The sequence below is a fragment of the Talaromyces marneffei genome, chromosome 4 (assembly GCF_009556855.1).
Source record: "Talaromyces marneffei chromosome 4, complete sequence".
Lineage (NCBI taxonomy): Eukaryota > Fungi > Ascomycota > Eurotiomycetes > Eurotiales > Trichocomaceae > Talaromyces > Talaromyces marneffei.
This window is the reverse complement of record NC_072351.1, coordinates 1,686,812-1,700,198: the sequence shown is the minus strand read 5'-3', so window position 1 is coordinate 1,700,198 and position 13,387 is coordinate 1,686,812. Positions and strand designations below refer to the sequence as shown.

The following is a 13,387-nucleotide window of genomic DNA, read 5'->3' as shown; positions in this document are numbered from 1 at the left end:
GAAAGGTATGAATATTCATCTGTAATAAATGAAACAAAGACGCGCCATGTCACCTAAACAAGACAAGACCGATACGAGCAAGACGTACAATCGTCACATCATAGACAGAAAAAGAAATATATGCTAGAGCAGTCACAATTTAGTTATCTACCGTCCCAAACGAATGACACCAGCAGCAACTAATTTCTGAATTTGGCTGCGGACTTGAGCGTTCTTCATGTGTTCCTGCAGAGCGGCTGGGTCGCTCTTTGCTTGCTGCAAAATGCTCTGCATGACGGGGTCTTGGAGGATGGACATGATCTGCAAGAGAAAGTCAGTCTTAAGGTAACTCTAATCGGGTTTGAAAGGATAGGGGCGTACCTCTGGGTCTTTTTGGATACGCTCGGCAGTCTGTTCCTCTGTTTCACCTGCACGAGCACTGTACTGCGCCTCCAAGATCTTGTTCTGCTGCTGCTCGATTTCTCGTGCATTCTTACCCGCGGTATCATGTGTAGATGCTTCGGTCAAAGCATCAAGAGCCTTGTTGTATTCTTTCATAGCCTGGAGAGCCTGTGCCTTACGGATGTAAGCACGAATGAAAGCTGGGTCACGCTTGATAGCCTCGTCGCAGTCTGTGACGGCCTGAGGGAATGCCATGAGCTTGATTAGAGCGGCGGCACGGTTCGAAAATCCACGAGGATCTTCGGGGGCACGCTTGGTCATCTCGGTGAATGCATCGACGGCAGCTGGCCAGTCTGCCTCCTGGAACTTCTTCTGACCGAGTTCACGGGCTTTCTCGGCTTCTTCAGGGCTGATGTAGGCATCCTTTTCAGCCTTTATCTTGGCCTTTTCAGCGGCACGGAGCTTGGTGAGGACGTCGGCAGTACGGTGCTCGGTAAGAGATCGATTGTAATACTCAATTGCGTTACCAAGGTCGCCGAGTTTCTCGTATGCGCTACCAATACGGGCAAAGGACCTGCTAATGTCAGTACTGCATTTTAAACCCTATGTTTTGCATGGAGGGGCTCACTTGGCAATGGTCTTGAAATCAGCTCGAAGTTCACGACCCTCCTGAACCGCTTCTTGGCAAACCTCAATAGCTCCCTGGTAATCACCGCTCTCAAATTTGGCAGCGCCGGTATTGTTCAAGTAGGTAACATCCTTGTTGAGTTCCCATGCTTTCTGGTAGTGTTCGATAGCCTCGGCAAACTGCTTCTTCTTGTAAAAGTCGTTTCCAATCTTCTTCTCAGCGTCACCAGCTTCTTGAGCCTTCTTCTTGGCAATGGCATCTTCATCCTCTGGTTCGGGCACGGGTTCAGGTGCTTTCTTGGTTTCTGTGGGCGTAGAGCGAGCGTCTGGCATGGGGACATCTTCCTCAGCCTCAGTAGCTCCAGACGGACCACCAGCGCCTTCAGGTGGAGCACCGAATTGCATGTCAATACCGAGCAAGACGCTCATAACTTGAAGGAACCGGGGGTCACCGAGCTCCGCACCGATGCTGTTCGGGTTGTCCTTGAGTTTTTGCAACTTGGTCATGAATTCGTGGTCAGCGAGCAGGGATGCCGTCTTGGGGTTGCTGGCCAATTTCTGGATGAGGTTGGGGTCACTGAACATGCCACCGAGGCCGCCAGTGTCTCCCTGGAAGCCGTCTGATTGTGCCTCAGCGTCGATGGCCCGCTTAACTGAGTTGAAGCTAGCCTTGAACTGATCGTTGGAAGGTTCCAATTTCATCGCCTCCTCGTATGCGTCATGGGCCAAGACTGGACAAAATATTAGCCCATCTTCACCGATCAATCATGATAGTATACATACGAAGGTCTCCTAAACCACGAGCAGCTGCTCCCTTTCGGCTCCATCCTTTGGCCCAGTCGGGTTTGAGCTCGGTCGCTTTATTGGCATCGTCGAGAGCCTTCTGGTAGTCTGAAGTCGCAGCATAAACAGCCGATCGGTTGGAATAGAGAACGTGATTCTGAGGTTCGATGGCAATAGCTTGGGTGAATTTATCACTGTAATCAAGAGATATCCTCATGTCAGCACATCATTTTCATCCATGATGATATGTCGGCCAAATGCGGAGCGGGGACCGTACATTGCAGTAGCATAGTCTTTGGTAGAAAAGGCCTTGTTGCCCTCTGCTTTTAGAGCGTCGGCCATGATGATATATCGGTTAGAAGTTCAACGGAAGAGTCAGGAAGAGAGAAAGATGATTTTTCGGAGGGTATGGTGATAGCTGAGGCTGGGAGTGACGGCCTTTAAAGAAAGGCAGTTCACTGAGCTTCTGGAAATTTCGAGCTTGAACGTGACCTGATTGGTCTGTTGGAGTGGGGAGGGTGCTGTCCCGCGCTAGTTTCGATTGGGCCTGATAGAGCAACCCACCGCATTTTATTTCATTTTATCGCTGCATCAGATTATTTCTTTTTGCTTCAGTTTAGCAAATCACTCTTAACACAACACAAGTGCTTGGTCTACTTCTCGGTCATATCGAGTTGCTTATTTGAAAATGATACACTGCAAAACGCTCCGGTGATTAAGAAGTTGTTCAACGAATAACTGAAAAACAAACGAAATAATAGCAGCCATTGACTCAAAGCCAACCACGACAATGGCGGCGACCGGCACAACGGACGAGATTACGCAGCGAATCTACGCGCGATGCCGTGAACAATTCTCTGGCAGTCAGCTGCTCTATCAGCGCGATATTCTGAGTTTGGGAATAATTCCGGCGAAGAATTTGGAGATTCTTCTTGAGTGTACCCAGAAGCTCGTTGACCAGAATCGCTTCCGAGTCTACCAAGATAGCGACAATCGATTAGCTTGGAAAGTCATAGCGGAGGAAGATGCAGAAAAGTGAGTGCACATTCTTTTTGTCACTGGCAAGCTATCAAGAGAAGAAAACTAATTTGGGGGTACTACAGAATCCAGAGTCTCAACGATACCGAAAAATTAGTATACAATGTCATCCATTCTACAGGCCGAACAGGTATCTGGATACGACAACTAGGCAAACGAACAGACCTCCACAAAACCAGCTTAGACAAAGCTCTCAAATCCCTCGAAGGGAAAAATTTCATCAAATCAATTTTCAATGTCAAACACCCCGGTAAAAAGGTGTATATGCTCGCCGAGCTTACACCAGCCGAAGATGTCACAGGCGGAGCATGGTTTACCGATGGTGTTCTTGACGCGGAATTTATTGGTGTTTTATCAGACTACATTGAAGTGCAAGTCAGCAAACGATCGTGGTATGAAGTCATTCCGAAACCCGCCGCAAGCAGCAGCAACAACAAGAGGCAAAAACTGAACACTGGTGAAATCATGAAACAAAACGAACCAACAGCCACCGAAAAAGAAAGGAAATACTATCCATATCCAGCAGACTACAAATTCTACCCGACAGTCGGCGAAATCACAGTCGAAGTGAACAAAACCGGCATCACGCCTGTCAAACTAGACGAAGGCAGTATCAGTCAACTCCTTCGCATGATGTGCTTTGACGGTAGACTGATTGCTTTGAATGACCACACAAATTATAAAGCAGTCAGACGGCCGAACGAAATCATCAAGGCTCGCGCGGACGCAGACCGGCCGCCCGAAGTACAGCAAAAATCTTTCTTCAACGGGGCAAATGGCATGACCGAAGCGCCCTGTGGCCAATGTCCCGTGTTCAAGATTTGCCAACCGGGTGGTACCGTAAGTCCAGAGAACTGCGAATACTTCGACGACTGGTTTGGGAAAGCTCTTGGGTTTTGATTTGATACATAAATGGTGTGAATTGTTTTTTTGAAGACACATTTTGCATAGCGAGAGGAGTTTTTGTTGGTGAGATGGGATTTATCTTGGATCCCCGATGCATACATAGCAGTTCACAGTGCACTTTGTTGTGATAGGAGTTTACCTAGATAAGACTGAACGATATGTTGATTCATAATTGAGCATCAATTTAAAACTAATCATGGGTATATATACTAAACAAAGGCATAAAAACAAGACAGCTAACGGGCTATTTACCCAAATTGCGTCTACACTCATCACAATACCAAGTCCCCAATGGCTCCCTCGTCAAACCAACACACTTCCAATGGAACCACTCATACGGACAATTATCATTATCACAGGCCACCATGTCTCCATGGCTGACACTACGACAAGTACAATAGACCTTTGTATCTTCACCGCCCTCATCCTCATCATCATCCAACTCTTCGTCAGAGTCTGCCATGGTATTCGGGCCATGTCCGCCCGTCCGTCGTGTAGTAGTCGTGACACTCGCGCCCTCAGATTCAGAAACCTCGGCACTACTAAGCATTGAATCATCGTCATCGTCGTCATCATCCGCACCTCCAGTAGAAGGCGTTTTCTTGTGTCCCTTCGTCTTCATGCCGACACTAGACGAGCGCTTGATAACTTTTGCAGTGCTGCCGGCCTTGATTTTCTTGACTTGTTGATGTGGCGCCACTTTCTTGGTAGCTGCTTTCTTGGTTATTCCAGTTGCGCGAGGACCTGCACTTCCCGCACGGCTTGCTACTGGTGTTCCGGCCTTGGGTGTACCGGGCCCTAAGGATGATTGACGCAGATTCGAAGGTGCGGCGGGGAGTGTGCCAAGCGACGCATTCAGCCGTCTTCGTTTGCTATCAACTGCGCCCGCCGATGATTCCCGTTGTCTTTGTTGGAGATGTAAAGCCGCTGCAGACGGAGTGGAGGGCGCAGAACCACGGTTGCTGGGAGTCTGGTGGTGACCAGCTAGTGGGTTAATGCTGGCTGCACGGGAAGCAGATTGACTCATTCGTTGAGCAGCCGATACGGGCGTCGCGGCATTCCCAGACGTAGGATTCAGGGGTGTATATGGAGTCGAAGTATCAGACGTCGATGCCGCTGCGGCTGCCAAATCTTGCATGAACACCGCTGGAAGCTCCGCATATTGATTCTTATTATCCAACAACGACGGTAAAGGTGGGTCGTTCGATAATATCCCTTCCTTGACCAATTCCCGAATTTTAATATCTAGTTTCTTGATCTGCCGATCAAGCAATACACAAGCCTTTTCACTCAAATGGATCTTTTCATCTTGCAGGCTTTGGCAACGGTCCAGGTTTTGCAGAATCGTCTTGCTGTATTGCTCCTCCTTGGGGTTTGGCGCAAGACTACCGTTGAGTTTGATGAATTTCTGTATGCTGTTGTCGCGAGAGTTGATTGTCGTGCGATATTCTTGGATAGTTTTGTCTTTGGCGTGGATTTCTTCCATCAAATGCGTGATTTCGGCCGGTAGATTTGCGACTGTTAAACGAGTCTGTGAGTTGCTTCCCTTTCTATGGCTGTAAGAATGTACTTACCATCGTGAATAAACTGCTCAAGTACGGTAGCGCAGTCTTCCGTCGCCATTTTGCTTGATGATATGGAGAGTGATTGTGTTGAATAGGAAGGAGACGTGGGAGGCGAGTTCCTAAGGAAGTCGGAATATAAGATTTCGGCTTTACCAGAAAAGGAATGGTAAATGACGATGATACACTACAAATACATTAAATACACCCTAGATCTACAGGGGTCACGTGATAGTCGATCTCATAAATCATGTGATCTGCACCAAATCGGGCAAAGCGCGATCTGATAACGCCCAGTGATTCGCGTCATAGATTAATTGGTCTTCGTGTCAACATTCAACCTCCTCCTCTACATTGACAATCTATCATAAGCTTACAAGATTATGATGCAATATCGACTGTGCTGCGTATCATAGTAGAAACATTGTTTATTTTTGCCTTATCTGAAAGAATTGGCCTCTACAATGTGTCGCAGCAATACTTTTGACCCCTCTGATACTTCAATCCTGTAGAACATAGCTAGAGGTAGCACTAGGTGACGACTCTGCCCTTGCATTGAATGTAAAAGACCTCGTAGCTGCTTGCTGTCTCCCAATAAACATAAATAGTAGAGATTTCCCTCTTTAACTGTGTTGTGACCTCACTGAATAGCTAAAACTAGTGAATACTGCGGGGTCCTTGATCTTATCAACTTACAAATCTGTCACAAGTCCCCACAGTGACTAGGTAACATTGGATGCGCAAACAGTTACAACTACTTAACCAGTTCAACCTCACAAAGATCTTTCCCTCGTTCTTTCATACATTCATTAATCAGATCAAGGAAAGCGAAAAGACCATTATGGGAGGCACTCCAATCGCCGAAGGGGTTTTCTCCCTTCTTGACACGGATCTGTACAAGTTGACGATGCAATGCGCAGTCTTGAAGTACTTTCCGGACGTTCGTGAGTATATCCTTCCAGCATATCTATTGAGATTGATTATATTGACGCGCTGGATAGAGGTTACTTATGGCTTCAACAATCGCACTCCGGATATGAAGTTGTCACGAGGGGCATATAAATGGCTACTGGCACAGATAAAGCGTGAGTTCCAAAAATGCATATTGGAAGAGCATACTATAGCTAACGAACTAGGCCTCGAAAAAATAACCATCACACCCGAGGAAATCGAGTTTCTCCAAAAATCCTGTCCCTACTTCAACGACGCCTACCTCTCATACCTGCGCACCTTCCGCCTCAAACCCTCGCAACAAATCAACATCAAATTCACACCCGATGACAGCACCAACGACAGTGACGCCGCAGTTGGAGTCTTGGAATACGTTGTCTCAGGCCTCTGGGTCGAAACCATCCTCTATGAAATCCCCCTCCTCGCACTGACGAGCGAAGCATACTTCAAATTCTGTGACACAGACTGGAACTACGACGGTCAAGAAGAAAAGGCATACACCAAGGGCATAACTCTACTCGAACACGGATGCATATTCTCCGAATTTGGGTCAAGGCGGCGGCGCGATTATCATACCCATGACCTTGTGATGAAAGGTCTTTGTCGGGCTGCAAATGATGCGCAACAGAAAGGTTATCCAGGGAAATTGTCGGGCACGAGTAATGTGCATCTTGCTATGAAGTATGGTGTTCCACCGGTGGGGACGGTGGCGCATGAGTGGTATATGGGGATTGCGGCATTTACGAATGATTATGAGAATGCGAATGAGATGGGATTGAGGTATTGGTTGGGATGTTACGGGGAGGGTGTACGCCATCTCCTCTCTAAAAAAACGGATATATCACATACTGACTCGATCGTTGTAGGTTCTCGGTATCGCACTGACAGATACATTCGGCACACCCGCTTTCCTAGAAGCATTCGGCAAACCAATCCCAGAGTATACCACACCCAGCAGAGGCGTAGAAGCAACATTCCCTTCTAGCGCCGCAACAACAGAAAACACCACACCACAGAGTCTAGCAGACATCAAATCACCAATCGAAGCACCGTCGACCCATGCCCCAAAACAAGCGCCACAAAAGACATACGCACAAGTCTTCACAGGCATCCGCCAGGATTCAGGCGATCCTAAACACTTCGTCAAACTCGTCCGCGACTTTTATGACAAGCAAGGCATAACCGAGAAGAAAGTAATTGTGTTTTCTGACTCACTCAAGGTGGAAAATTGTCTGGAATACAAGGCTATATCTGAACAAGCTGGATTCCAGCCTACGTTTGGCGTGGGAACGTTTTTCACCAGTTCGTCTCTCTCCCTCTCTCCTTCCCATTTTTCTTAATCTATGATATAGTTACTGATTCGGGGTGTTAGATGACTTCACCAAACTCTCAACAAACACAAAATCCATCCCACTAAACATCGTCATCAAAATCGCTTCTGCGGATGGTCATCCCGCCGTGAAGTTGAGTGATAATCTAGGCAAAAACACCGGCGATAAACAAATGGTGCAGGAGGTGAAGAGACGGTTGGGGTATGTAGAGAATGTTTGGGAGGAAGGGAACGAAGCTACGAGGTGGGGGAAGAAGGGTGATTGATCTCGTTCTTTTCACAAGATAAGAAAAATGTTGAGAGGGGAAATGGGCTACGAGATTGTTTAGATACGTTTGCTAGAAGATGGATATATGCATCGTTGCTCATTATAAACGATGCATTATTGATAACTTATAGTTATAGGTCTCTAACCTATATAAACCCTAAATCTCTTTCCAAATCTCCCGTAATCGTCGTCTTTCCTTCCTTGGATATCATTGACGGTGTATTTGGACTTTGAAGCTCAACCATACTATTATCGTCTTGGATCATCAATATATGCGGCGGTATCCCGTCATCGGTGTTACTGATATCAGGGCCATGTCTCGAGAGGAAGGGATGTGAATCCAGAGCATTTTCAAGGTCAATGGTCCAACAGTCGTTGTCACTATTACGTCGATCACGATGAAGTATGTCTTGATCCTGTTCCCAGTTGAAATCCCACGTAGGGCTCTCAGCAATTCGAGATGGTTGATGCTTCTGTCTGAGTATCGACAAATCTAGCCCCGTCGCACTGACAAAATTTGGAGCCTCCGAAGGACTCTGCATCGTAGTAGTCCCTTGCATAACATACACAGACATCAACATTGGCTGTTGTCCATGTTGGAGCTGGAATGCTTTCTCAAGGCACGCAGTCTCATAATCAGCTGCTGGATAAATGTCGCGCATGTCGCTTATAATCTCAACGCATAGACGAAAGTTCCATTTGCTTTCGTCTCTCACAGCAGGGTTTGTTGATTTCAGATCGGTCAAATGGGCGACTGCGGCTGGTATCACCACGGTCAACCCATATGTAGGCAAATACGGCGTCAGTCCGAAATTTCGTAGGCGCTGGACAGTATCTGCGATTTCAGAGGCTGCATCTCGGATCTTTTTCTGGGCTTCACTGGTCGAGGTCTTTGAACTCGTTAATGTGTTCGTAATATTCAAAGAGGCTCGCGGTCGATATAGTGCAGTGCATGTGGCGTGGTATATCATCTGTAGCATTGATGCGTGTAAAAGTAGAACGTCATCTCCAAGATTAAGATCCTTCGTTTCCTGTGCTGTGATACAAGTCGCTTCTTCTGGAAGGTTACCAAGCCAAGCATCTAATTTTTGACTACACCGTTGCAACTCCGCGTCAGATGCTTGTCGTGGCACCAGGGTGATTGTCGTTTCTTGCGAAACTCCAGACATGCAATTAGATGGCGTGTATTGGGCGAACAATACTCGGCCCAAACATTGGCACAATTTCGCTGTCTCAATAAACATAATGGCTAACCGCCGTTGGAGATAGGTCTCTCCCATATAGCTGCAATCCAGAAGGATATCATCCACTACATCGTGAAAACGTCGTATATGGAAATCAGTCAATGCAATCAAGGGGACATTGCAAATTCCCTCGTTGATCTGCGTCGGTCGTCGCAAAGCAAGGGCAATCAGCCGGTCCCGAGAATATAGACACCACCAGAGTCGTATCCGTAGCCGCTTTGTATGGGCACTCATGTTGGACTTGGAAGGATCGCGATGTAAGCCGATTGATTGTGCTTGAGTATAACACACGCCAACCCACTGCCAGATATCCTTTTGAAAGGTCTCTTCTTTTTCGTAGTAGTATGTCATTAGTAATATAGATTGTATTATGGCAATGCGGTCATCCTCGTAGTCAAAGGCATATAGTAGCTGTAGCGACAATGATAACGTTAGATGAGGAAGCATCGCTGGTGAGGAGTAGTAAGTACTGACCCGTGCATTATTGAAGAAAGCTTTCCGAGCTTCTCGTCTCGTCTTGAAGCCAGCAGCCTGGAGATGTCTTAAATCAACAAACGCAGTGCCGGCAAACATGACTGCTTGAAAAAGCAGTAGGCTTATATTGGCATCTGGATCATTCCGAGCGACAGCTTCTAGGAAGCTGTGCAAATCCAACACTGGCAAGGAGCTGTACACCCATTGTACATATGCTTTTAGCAATTCATTCCGCAGCGACGGCTCAGGTATAGTAAGAGCACCCTTTGATCGTAGATATTCCACATCTTCGGAAGCGATACAAGACGACAATGGTTTCAAAAACCGGGGAGACTTATCACCAAACAAGAATTGCTCTAATTCCGGACGAAAGTCTGGATCGATCAATTCTCGCACTGCATCGGTCATATTTGCCAGCGGAAGCGACGAGGGGACTGCGCTGTCGCCCATGACCCTCCAGGAAGAGTCCCGCCTGGGTACCTCATTGCGACCGAGATTTCGGGATTTGAGAGGCAGGGCGTTGTCTGTGGAGATCACATCCGTCGAGTAGTTTGAAGGGGAATCGACATCGGAGAACTTGCGTTTGGGCGACATGATGATTTATTGACTTATTCGATGCTGGAATCGACTGCCATGGGGATAAAGAGGAGTAAAGTTACAGAGCGAGGAGTAAGTTCGTCCGATAGACTGACTGACTAACTTGGCTTGTGTCTAGCCAACTCTGTCAAACGCATGGCCAACGGCACTAATCCGGGGTAACTCCCCGCGTGACTGCCGACTGTCTTGGCGCCCCGCTTAGTAAGCAATGCTTGGTAATACAGTCACGTGTGGCACGTGTTCTTGGCTCGAGAAATGCAAGATGTAATTGTGATGGTTACACTGCCAATACTTTTGTGCACGTAATTGTACAGAGAACATAATAATGTTACGTACTCGTAGTAGCTATACGCGGCAAAGAAGAGCAGCCGATCATCAGGTCTACTAGGCTGCTATTTTTATCTGCTGTGGTTCATAACGGCAACATGTCGGTCATGGCCACCACCACCGCAGTCGGAATCATTGGCAGGAAAATATTCTGCAGCCTGATGTCCCACCGCTAGTACAGCAAGTACATGACACGACATGACATGACGACGACAAGCACCTTGTCTACCGCCACGCGAAGCAACAGCTTCTACTCCGTGCCCTTGGTTAAGTTAGATGTTCGTAGCTCTCGTCTTACTATGTAACTTAGTTTGGCAATCTTAAATACTACATACATAACTTAAGACGTACATTGTGGATCCCCAAAAGGACCTAGCAGGGCTGAAGCGTTGGTGTAGAAGTCAGCTCGGTGGCCCCGTACCAGGAATACTGTCAGCAAACACGTACTCAGTAGTTACATCCTCTGGTAATGTACCATTGGTATTCTACTATCTCGAGTGAATGCTGCAATAATATAATCTGATCTCGACAGTCCATAGCCGAGCTACTATCGAAAATCCAATATCGCATTCAAGAATCTTCAAGACATGGAAAGGGGCTGATCGTCAGTGGAGCTCAGTCCAGACGCTTAGTTAAGTTAGCTGAGTAAGTAGTTAACTAGTTAGCTCGTGAAGTCCGCCGAGTCCGGATGCAATCGATACAACCGTGCCTTGAAGTCTGCACAACGACCTCATCGAGTATTCCATGAATAGAAAAGCTGCTGCCTCTGTCCGTAGTATACTAGGAACTAACTACTCGTCAAGAATTGTAAAAGTCAAAGTAACCACCAGGTCGACAAGAATAGCACGACAGACAGACTACAATCAACGGCCGGTGGAGACAGCGGACAACACAAGGGCTGTGCTTTTACCACTCGGCCAATGACAGCGGGCGCTCGCCTTAGCCGCTGGCGCCACAGGTAGGCTCTCCTCCTGTCTCTGCTGCGTTTCAGTCTTCTTCCTCAGAACGGAACTGCTAACAATTATTTTCCCTGCCCCGTGTTACTTACCCGTCCTACCTCACTTGCCCCGATTACCCTTTCTTTCTCCTCTTGCTCCTTCACTCTCTAGTTATCTCGTGGAGTATTGATCTATTATAAATAGATTAATTCGTATATTTTATTTGCGCCCGGTTTCCACGCAATTGAAAGAGGTCCCGTATTTTACCTGCACCCATCATCGAGCAGCCAGCTTGCGATTGCTGTTGCCTCCCACCGCAAACCTTGTCACGCAACCATCACACCTCGACAATTCTTGACTTTCTAAATTTTAATACTGCACAATCAAGATGAGTGTGAGTCATTTCGCTGGCTGAAATTGGTCCAATCCGATCCCAACGGGTTGCGTGTCTCGACATCGTGTCCAATCCACTGACCATGATACAACAGAACTACGGCAATCAACAGGGCGGTGGCTACGGCCAATACGACCCCTACAACCAGCAGAACAACCGTTACGACCCTCCTCAACCATCGCGCGACTTTCCTACTCAAGCACAGCGTTATAACGATGTTGAGTCCGGAAACGGTGGTTATGGTGAGTTCTAACCAGATACAGTCACTTATTTCGAAAACTAACAGCTCGATGGTAGAAATGGGCCAGGCAAACAACACTGCCAGCATTCTCAACAAGTGCACGGAAATTAACGACGGTCTCCGAGAACTCCGAAGCAAAAGAGAAGGCCGACTTGCGCAGGCGCAGCACGAGCTCCTCGATTCTAGCACCGGCAAGGAAGACCAAGCTGCTCGCCAGAACCTCGACTACGTGGAGGACGACATTAACAACACATTCCGCTACCTCCGTGACCTTTTGAAGAAGATCAAGCAGACCCCTGGATCCGGCGACTCGCGCGTCCAGACCCAGATCGATGTCACCAGCCGTAACCTGCGCAAGGAAATCGAGCAGTACCAAAAGGCTCAGTCGGAGTTCCAGAAGCGTCTCCAGGAGCAGGTTCGCCGAAGATATGAGATTGCCAACCCCGATGCTACCCCAGACCAGGTTGAGCAGGGCGTGCAGGCCGTTTTGTTGGGACAGGAACAGAGCTTTCAGGTATTTCACATCGCCTTTCAAGGTAAATATGCCATGCTGATTAGTATAGTCCACCGGATTGCGTACCCGACAGGCAAACGACGCCAGACAAGCAGCCTTGGAGCGATCGACCGCCATTCGCAAGATTGAGCAGGATATGATTGAATTGGCCCGTTTGTACCAGGAAGTTGCCGAATTGGTTCAGCAGCAAGAACCCGCCGTGGAGCAGATCAACCAAGGTGCACATGATGTTGTTGAGAACGTCGACAACGCCAACAAGCAGATTGACAGCGCTATCGTCAGTGCTCGCAACGCAAGGCGGTGGAAGTGGTACATTTTGATTGTCATTAGTAAGTGTTTCCTGCACCAGTTAAGTTTCGCATATGAATCTAGGAGCTAACTTTCCTTAGTTCTCATTATTGCTATTGTCGTCGGTGTCGCCGTTGGTGTCACCGAAGCCAACAAAAAGGCCTAAACAGCGCGCTGTCAGCCGATACTGGCTTAACGAAGCGTCCAATGATGATAATCCAGGCTTTGCTTTTTTTTTTTTTTACTATAATTCTTATCCCACAGTGTGCACAGCTCTAAAATCGTGTTTTCAATCTCTTTTCACTCTATCAACCCCGCCGTTACTATCCCTCCGATCCCCTTGTACTCGCTGATTCCCCCGAAAGTGTAGTCTATTTTGCTAGTCATTTTTCAACTTTACTGTGTTTCGCTCAACTGCAAAAGCTTTTCTTCCTACATGATACTTCCACGAATCAATCAATGGCAAGATTTTGTCTTGTTTGCCGTTGTACATACTAGATTTGCCTCCTCTTTGTTTTTGTTTT

The 13,387-nt window shown here is 47.4% G+C and overlaps 6 protein-coding genes across 6 annotated transcripts; 3 read left to right on the top strand and 3 right to left on the bottom strand.

Moving 5' to 3' along the window:
- Positions 1 to 147: 147 nt before the first annotated feature.
- EYB26_005666 (uncharacterized protein) lies at positions 148 to 2,133 on the bottom strand (the record flags this gene model as incomplete). The annotated part of the gene is made up of 5 exons (XM_054264949.1): positions 148 to 300; positions 361 to 955; positions 1,010 to 1,739; positions 1,792 to 1,985; positions 2,069 to 2,133. 5 exons carry the CDS (start codon positions 2,131 to 2,133, stop codon positions 148 to 150), a joined length of 1,737 nt encoding a protein of 578 aa, XP_054120924.1.
- Positions 2,134 to 2,581: 448 nt separating this feature from the next.
- Positions 2,582 to 3,729, top strand: EYB26_005665 (uncharacterized protein; the record flags this gene model as incomplete). The annotated part of the gene is made up of 2 exons (XM_054264948.1): positions 2,582 to 2,826; positions 2,895 to 3,729. The coding sequence occupies 2 exons, from the start codon at positions 2,582 to 2,584 to the stop codon at positions 3,727 to 3,729; spliced, it is 1,080 nt and encodes a 359-aa protein (XP_054120923.1).
- Positions 3,730 to 3,979: 250 nt separating this feature from the next.
- Positions 3,980 to 5,358, bottom strand: EYB26_005664 (uncharacterized protein; the record flags this gene model as incomplete). Its single annotated transcript, XM_054264947.1, has 2 exons — positions 3,980 to 5,253; positions 5,310 to 5,358. The coding sequence occupies 2 exons, from the start codon at positions 5,356 to 5,358 to the stop codon at positions 3,980 to 3,982; spliced, it is 1,323 nt and encodes a 440-aa protein (XP_054120922.1).
- A 780-nt stretch (positions 5,359 to 6,138) lies between these two features.
- On the top strand, positions 6,139 to 7,844 carry EYB26_005663 (uncharacterized protein; the record flags this gene model as incomplete). Its single annotated transcript, XM_054264946.1, has 5 exons — positions 6,139 to 6,241; positions 6,299 to 6,382; positions 6,434 to 7,056; positions 7,115 to 7,550; positions 7,621 to 7,844. The coding sequence occupies 5 exons, from the start codon at positions 6,139 to 6,141 to the stop codon at positions 7,842 to 7,844; spliced, it is 1,470 nt and encodes a 489-aa protein (XP_054120921.1).
- A 148-nt stretch (positions 7,845 to 7,992) lies between these two features.
- EYB26_005662 (uncharacterized protein) lies at positions 7,993 to 10,158 on the bottom strand (the record flags this gene model as incomplete). Its single annotated transcript, XM_054264945.1, has 2 exons — positions 7,993 to 9,501; positions 9,565 to 10,158. The coding sequence occupies 2 exons, from the start codon at positions 10,156 to 10,158 to the stop codon at positions 7,993 to 7,995; spliced, it is 2,103 nt and encodes a 700-aa protein (XP_054120920.1).
- A 1,656-nt stretch (positions 10,159 to 11,814) lies between these two features.
- Positions 11,815 to 13,029, top strand: EYB26_005661 (uncharacterized protein; the record flags this gene model as incomplete). Its single annotated transcript, XM_054264944.1, has 5 exons — positions 11,815 to 11,820; positions 11,915 to 12,062; positions 12,118 to 12,575; positions 12,625 to 12,904; positions 12,965 to 13,029. 5 exons carry the CDS (start codon positions 11,815 to 11,817, stop codon positions 13,027 to 13,029), a joined length of 957 nt encoding a protein of 318 aa, XP_054120919.1.
- Positions 13,030 to 13,387: the final 358 nt, after the last annotated feature.